The following is an 8,323-nucleotide window of genomic DNA, read 5'->3' as shown; positions in this document are numbered from 1 at the left end:
CCGCGCTTGCGCGAGATTTCATCTAGTTATTATATTTTTTTTCAAAACGAGTCCTTCATAGTTGAATGACAGACCTCACAAGGTAACCTTTTTGTGTCTTTGGATCAACCCAAATGAAAACAAGGGAAATGGCACGTATTCACATTGCACACGTTACTTTAAATGGCGTCTTGTTTCAACTATTTTGAGCCAATCGTTGGCCTAAATACCTATATTCTCCACTGTTTTATTAATATTTGATGCAGATATTATACATGTATATTACATTATAAAGAAAGACTGAAAGATACCATTATCTCCTGAACGCATGTCGGTATTCAGGTTTCATCTTGTACATCCTATCAAAATTTGCATAATAGTTTACTGGACCATTAACTTCAACCAGTTTAACAAAAGATGTATATTTACTTAAAAAGTCTCAAATTCGCTGAATCTTTCCAATATTAGATTATTTTTGTGCTTTTGGCCAATTTTGCTGAGCAATTATTCATTATAAATGCAGTTTAAAAATAGGAAGTATATTAAGTTCTTAAAATATGCAGTCTCAAGTTCACATGCGGATTTTTACGTTTGTTTCAAAGATATCAGTACTATAGGAATTTATTTTAAATGACATAAAATAATTGAAATAAAAGCACATCATATAAATTGAACACATAAGAACAATAGTAACTTCTTTGAAGCCCTTTGGCAATGAAAAGATATTTTAGTAGTACAAAAATAAATCTTTAAATCTCCGGACTTATGATTTCATTAAAAAAAATGTGTTTATGAATATAAAAATAAAGACATTGATGAATGTTTGAGAAATATGAAAAAGTTGGTGGCAATATATATAGCAAATACAATCATTTATCTGATGGTTATTTTTATAATTGTGCAAAAAGTAGATGAAAGACGTTTAAACTGCCGGCATCCGTCTTTTCCATGCACTTTTCCAGATATTTGACAGACACACTGTTGAGTGAAACCGGAAGAAAATGGTCAATGGGACAGATAAATGATTAAAAATTGTCCAGGCCACAAATCCGTAAAATTCTAGTTGCACTGGGTTTGCCCGAGACCTCTGAATTTCAAACGTATTGAGGCCCCACAATGCAATGTTACTGACTAACAAGAATGTGACATATTCCCGCCCAGGCTTTTGTCTCTCTTGTTCACGTCGCCATGACGACTTTCGCATTCCACTTAAAAGGAAGACTGTTTGCAATGAGGCTTGAAACAGTCTAAAAACACTGGATAATATGACTAAGTAATCCGAGGGTCCCTTTTTCATGGAGGCGGCAATAATACTGAAAAAAGTAAACACATACAGACCCCCTAGACCCAGCAGAAGCAACGACTCCTCCAGATCCAATTCCCGCTCAGAATTCACTCGTAACGTCTGCATTCTGTGGAATGCCAGCACGACGGCAATTGACGTCACCACGTAAATAACCACAGCGGATAAATGTTCCAGTTTGACGGCCGTATTGAGATAACTGTGCGACCTAATGAGTACAAAGAATGTTATCATGGTAATGACTGTTCCAACGAGGATAAAAATTCCCAAAAAGAGTCCACGACTAGAGCGGGAACAGTCGACCGTCATCCGGTGAGATTTAGCTTTACTTTCCTCGTCACCTGTTATCTCCTCAGGTGCCCGCCCATTATTCCCGATATTCCTCCACATAACGTACAAAATTCCTATTGAAATGAAAGAAAAAATGTAGGTAAAAATGGAGTTCCCAGCAATCATTTGAATTTGATTACATGCATGTTCTGATCAGGTTAAAACAAAATTCACTTTAAAAGCTCTAAAAGTGAATACTCTTTTTAAATCTTTGTCGTATTAGTTTAATTAACAACAGATGAATTTTCATTGCAAAGTAAATTAACCTACTGTAAATACTTCATATGCTAAATTAATGTAGCCGATTTTCTGTAAAGTTGCCAATTACTTACTAGCTACAGTGAATTTAAATTATGGAATAATTTGAAATACCTGCACAGATGAGACTATATTCAATGGTACATGGATACAAGTAAGAACTAGATGTCTCCACAACGTCTGACATCAAAGAATTCCTAGTACAACCTAAGCGATATCTTGTCTGATTTTGGACATCCGAGTCTGGAAAGATACGGCGTTTATAAACAAAAGACTTTTCACTGTAAGCTAAATTATCTAGTCAACTGTTAAATTTAATGATTTTTATTCAAAAATTTCCTCTTTTTAAAGTAGTAAAAAATAACCAACTACTGAGTATATATATATAAAGTATATACATCTAATATCAGTCGCATTACACTTCCTAAAATGCTTTAAATTTATTGCTCCATTTCGTTACCTGTTGTCTCATTGGTGCCTACATCTGTTTCATAAAGAGGCCTGATTTCACGCAAGGTCTCCTGGACAATGTTTTGGACCCAAACACAAAGGTTTGTAGCCACCATGTGCATCAACCCAAACCTCGCCACTGTTTTATATCGATGTATGCACATCTGAAAACATAAAATCCATTTAATTCACTCAAACAAAATAGCGAATATGAGCAACGTGAACCTCTTCCATAGTGATAGGTTTTCTTAAATCTTTTTTGATATATTTGACATTGATTATACAATTTGAATTGGCCTAAAAAATATACACTCATAACATGGAACGTTCATATATTATATTGCCTACAGAGCATAATTGGCAGGTGTGTATTTTGTACAGTTATGCTTCCAAATAAATGATATCTTTAATGGATGTGCTACACGATTTTCTTTAATTCTACAGAGAAATATCGGCAGAAGTTGAAAACAGTTTTGTTCAATATTGTTTTATTTGAATAGCAGTTGAATAGATAAGTTCCTATATACCATTACTTCATCAAATACTGCAATATTTCAAAACATATCGAAAATCACAACATATGTTTAGCTGGTGTTTGCATGCCCTTCTGTTCCCACCGACAGTAACGAAGAGCATGTGTAAATGTTAATGTCTTAAAATGTTCTTTGAAGTTTCTCACTGCAGACTGGCTACGGGTGACTGTTTAATCGCAATATGGTTCACCTTACTGTCAGGGGATGCACCTTTGCAGCGTTAACAGAAATACCAAGGTATCGGGTCATCGAGGTATAATTTACAGAATATCTAAACAATTCCTTGCAAAAGATAAGTTTATCTTTAAACAATATATCATATTTGACTTGTATACAGCGTCTGGACGATAGTTTACATCCAAGGGACCTACTATCAACACTTTCCATCCTACCTAATCTTCACGGAAACATTTTTATTTTAAGAACGGGTGATAGTCTGCAGTTTGTATACTTTTATTTCCAAAATTCATTTATATAAGAAGGGTACTAAGAATATATCAATATACATAAATTAGGTTCCTTACACTTTTTATATGTGTGAAATCATGTATATGTATGTTTTTAAGGGTGTAAGAAGTTGCAGAAAATTTTCATTTTATATATAAAACATTTTTTTCTGACATTTAAAATGTATTATTATGTCAAAAATAAATAAATTAATGAGGATCTACCCTGCTTTAGAGAAGAAATTCACACAATGCACTTACTAGATAATTATATGATTTTTCTGAATGTATAAAAATAAAAAAAATAAAAAATAATAAACACGCAAGCGAGAAATCATAACCTAATTTGAGTATATTATAGTACACTGTAAAAAAAAATCAAAATAAAACAAAATCTCACCTTGGAATTTAAGAAAACAAAATAAAGCTGAACAAATGTGAATATGAGATGTAAAATAGGCCGGGCTCCTTCAGCGATGTTTTTACAGGGGTGAGTAGGGGGGTCGGGGTGTGTGTCAAATAACTCCCCAAAATGTAGCCCACTCTGTATCATACTTCCAATTCCAAAACCTGGAAATAAAATTGGAATTATCTTTAAAAAGGTGTAATAAAATATTTTTTATATCTTATTTAATTCATTTTTAACAAATATATAAGATAATCTTCATTTTTCTACATCATATTTAAAATTTTAAAAGATTTCTATTAGTAAAAATTTCGCTATAAGGAATTTTTTTTTCCATACAGACTAGCACATCAATACACTTAGTCCCTGCTGATTAGATTCTGGTCAGGGAAAATATCACAAGTAAAGAAAAGTTTTTTGGTATTTTGGTATTTGCGCTGCTAAAAGGGGGAGGGGGGTATTATAACTGCTGTTCATAAAGTATAACTGTAAATTGTCTATCTATATGTAGTTCCAATAAAATTTTATAAAAAGTATGTATAAAGTCTTCAGTTGGGTTGCTTCGCAAAATTCATTTGTCAATTACAACTGGTTATTTTAGTACTTATCTCAAATCTAAACCAAGATTTGATGTACGTTAATTATTTACTTCAAATCTTAAAAGCAATTAACTAGAATATAATTTTTATGTGTACATCTATACGTTCTTTAACACACACACGGAGAAACTATTTTTTTAGATTGATATTAGGCATTTGAAATTTTTTTTTTTAATTTTTTAGGCGGGGGGGGGATGCAAAAATACTTGACCGTTATTTAAATATTCTTGGAAACAGACATTTCTGTCAAATTCAATTTGAGGTTTTTTTTAAAAATTTTACCCACCAAAAAAATGTGCATTTTGAGGAACGTTACTGTTTTATAATTATTTGTTACAAAAAGTTTTCGAATTTTAGTATCCCTGCCGACAGTCTAGCTATGTTTTTTTTATATAAATATAATATATATTTCTGTAGGAGTACTTGGGAAAAAATTTTAAAGGCTAGGGTAGTGATACTTGAAACCTGGTTGAATACAGATAATTTTCATCTACTCTTTTATATTGCACACACTATCTCTCTCTCTCTCTCTCTCTCTCTCTCTCTCTGTAACCATCCGTTAGGGCAATTATGGTTAAAAACCTACGACTTTGTGTTGTACCATTTACTAAGCATTAACTAGATCAGGGATTATTTTCAGGCGGGATGTGGAAACTTCATAACTAGATGCTGTCATGAGACAGTAATACCCGCACTAAGGTGTTTGCCTCTAAATAATCCCCCAAAATTAAAAAATACCAAAGAAAAAGTCAATATAATTTAATAATTTACATAATAGGGCCTCCATGTATTCATCAAATTTAGCATAATATTCTCAAGTGAACATGTGACCCGTCACCAGGGGCCTCATCTTATAGGTACATGTATTTCATATTCAAAATTTTATTACCAGTCTGAAATTAAAAAACAGAATTCAATTAATGATGTAAATTAGGTTTGAAACGGGGGGGAGGAAAATTTTTTGGGCCCCAAAATTTAAATTTTTTAAAACCTTTTTTTATATAGATCAACAACAAATATTATTCAAATTAGTTTAAAGCGTTTTTGATAAATTTTTTTCCAAAATGTACAAACTTTTTTATACTTGATTAGGCAGAAACACCTTAAAACCCGCCATATACCATTTATACCCAATCAATTTAGTCAACCCCTACCCTTCTCCCATCCAAACACACACACGCGAAAACACACCCTATTTTCCTGTTTTTGGAAATAGGCCTAGATGGCAAAGTTAAGATAAAACATCTTTTGTAAATAATAATTTTAAATTTGTTTTATACTGTAAATGTATCTGAAGACCTGTATCACATTGGGCTTGCGTCAGGTCCTAACTTAAGTACTAGTTTTACCATTATCATTTTTAGATAGCACTGCACGTGCAGTACTAGGCCTAGTGTTGTGTACACATCATTGCATGTATGTCAGTTGGAATTATTTTGTGTTTAATTGGATTATATTTCATGAAGTTGGAGCTATGGCAGTCGGAAAAGTAACTTTTGGTATAGTTTTGGGGTAAATAGTCTAAAATTGCAACTGGTTAGATTAAATTTTAAAAAAGGGTTTTAAAGGTCATCCAATGCTGCAATAAGACGAATTTCACATTCTAAAGAGTTATCGCCCGTTATCGACGTTACATTCAGTTACAAAATACAGAATTTTTTTTGGGGGGAAGGGGGGACTTCCAGACCAGAATTTTCTGAAAACAAAAAAAAGGGAGAAGTTATGGTGGTGTCTGTGTCTTTTTTTAGGGTGGGGGGGGCATCCAAAGTCTTTTTTATATTATAGTCCTGCAAATTGGGGGAGGGATCTCAAATAAAACCTTCCAGTCCCGTAAACAGTAATGGAAAATTATCATGTGACTCCTAAATAGTAGGAAACTTTTTCCTTTTACAATACAAAATTTTGCGTTTTTTTGTGTTATTATGTTATGTAAATTTAATGGTAAAAAGGTTTTAAACCCCCCCGGGAGGTCATCCCCACTCTCCTAATGATTCTAACTAAATGTTCAAAATTGACTGCATTAAATGAAATAAAAGTGCATCAATGATAAAATTGTTGAAATTTCATTCATAAACCCTTTAATTCCTCCTAGAATTAGGAATGAAAATCATTCAAAGAGATGGACCACATTAAAGTATTTGTATATAGGCTATTAACATATTTTTTTAAAAATGTAAAACAAGCAGTAGGCCTAGTTTGCATACATGTCATGAATATAAACAGGGGTCTGGGATGGGGTGAAGGGAAGGATCGAGTTCCTCTCTTTACGTCTTAATGGTTGAAAACTCCTAAAATGAATGTTGACCTCAAATCCAACTTGTCCTCATTATTTTTAAGGGGGGGTGTCTCCATTTGAGTGAAAAATTCCTGAGAGGGATTTTTTAAAACAAACAAACAATTAAATGACAAAAAAACACAATATTGATTTGCGTTAAGAAATATGCGGGGGTTTTTTTCCCATCAAAATTTCTTCTAAAGAACAGAAAGGGCTTTAAATTGCCCCCCTTTTGGGGAAAGGGAGGGAACTTTATCATTTAAATTTAAAGGAATAAAAAGAAAATTAAACTGTTGCCCCGGGAGGAGTGGGGAGACCTGGAAACTGTTGCCCAAGGCCGAAGGCCAAGGGCAACAGTTTCCCAGGTCTCCCCCAGGGACTACTGAGGGACAACAGTTTGACTGTTTCACCGAGTAGTCATTGAATAAGTGTTTTATTACCTAACCTACTATAAAATTTAAATTTAAAATTGGAAAAAAAACACACAAACAATCAATAAAAAGTTTTCACAATTGTTTATTCACATACTTGTCTATTAATTAGCTGAATACATAATATAAAGACTAAATTAATATTTTTATTTTAAAGTAATACTTGATAAATTTATTGTTTGTGTGTTTTTTTTAAAAATTTAATTTCATTATAGAGCAGGTAAATAGTGATGTCGTGATCATCAAAATGTTTTAATATCACAATACGCTTTAACCAGTCAACAGTTCATTCTGTGGACCGGCAACAGTTCACTGTTTTTTTATCACGCAAAAACATAAAGTAAACCGTGAAACAGTTCAAAATGCCTAATTATTATTTGGATAGTAAGTTAGGTAATAATAAATCTTATTTGTCTGTCAGTCTGGCCATCTTTGACAAATGTGCATCTGTCACAATAAATTTAACCTTGATCATAACTTTTGAATAATATGAGATAGGGTTTTTAAAAATTTACAGGGTACATTACCACAAAACTTTCTAAATGTACTATGATTTTTTAACCCAAGTGAGACCTTGACCTCAAAATTTTACCTATTTTCCCAAAAAAATAACATTTTAAATTAATCATTTTAAAAGAGAAAAGATATGGCATTTAAATTATTCATGTATATTACATGTGAAAAGACTTTTCTAAATATATCATGACTTTTGACTTTCAACCCCTTATGTAGAATTTTAAACCTACTTTTCAAAAATATTATATTATATATTTATATATATATAACTTTTGATTGAAAAGAGATGGGTCTTTCATATTTGACATGTACTTTACCTGCAACAAAATATTTCGAGCATCCCATGTTTTCCCCCCCTTTTCCAATTTTCAAAAAGGTGACATATGAAAAGGGATGCATATTTGATACACAATGTGCCATAATTTAAATTATGGCATCCCATTCACTTAAACACAGAAAGCAAAGGACCACAATTCTTTGAATTTGCATGTATAATCTTGATATGGAAACATCCTCATATAATGTATATTCAAGTTTTTTATGCTACGCCATGATTAGGAATACATGTATTAGTTTTTGTCATGTCCGCCTCCTTTCCATCTGTCTTTCCATCGAGCCAAAGAAATTACTTTCTAAATTTTTTATCAAAGTTCAAAATGCTGATGCATATACTGATGTAAACTATCCAACTGTGGAAATTTTTTTTAGGCGCCCGGCAATATTTTGGGATATATTGTTTTTGTCCTGTCTGTTTGTCTGTTTATCTGTTTGTCTGTTGTCAACTTTAACTTTGGCCA

At 32.4% G+C, this 8,323-nt stretch overlaps 1 protein-coding gene across 1 annotated transcript; it reads right to left on the bottom strand.

Moving 5' to 3' along the window:
• Nucleotides 1-214: 214 nt before the first annotated feature.
• Nucleotides 215-7,871, bottom strand: LOC134269298 (proton channel OtopLc-like). Its single transcript, XM_062751492.1, has 5 exons — nucleotides 7,844-7,871; nucleotides 3,700-3,869; nucleotides 2,331-2,484; nucleotides 1,985-2,113; nucleotides 215-1,686 (listed from the first exon to the last, which is right to left on the bottom strand). The coding sequence occupies exons 1-5, from the start codon at nucleotides 7,869-7,871 to the stop codon at nucleotides 902-904; spliced, it is 1,266 nt and encodes a 421-aa protein (XP_062607476.1). The 3' UTR covers nucleotides 215-901.
• Between the last annotated feature and the right edge of the window lie 452 nt (nucleotides 7,872-8,323).

Source organism: Saccostrea cucullata, unplaced genomic scaffold (genome assembly GCF_032062105.1).
Source record: "Saccostrea cucullata isolate Sc308-1 unplaced genomic scaffold, CSIRO_AGI_Scuc_v1 ctg8829, whole genome shotgun sequence".
Lineage (NCBI taxonomy): Eukaryota > Metazoa > Mollusca > Bivalvia > Ostreida > Ostreidae > Saccostrea > Saccostrea cuccullata.
The sequence above is the reverse complement of the archived record's forward strand: the minus strand, read 5'-3'. Positions and strand labels throughout refer to the sequence as shown.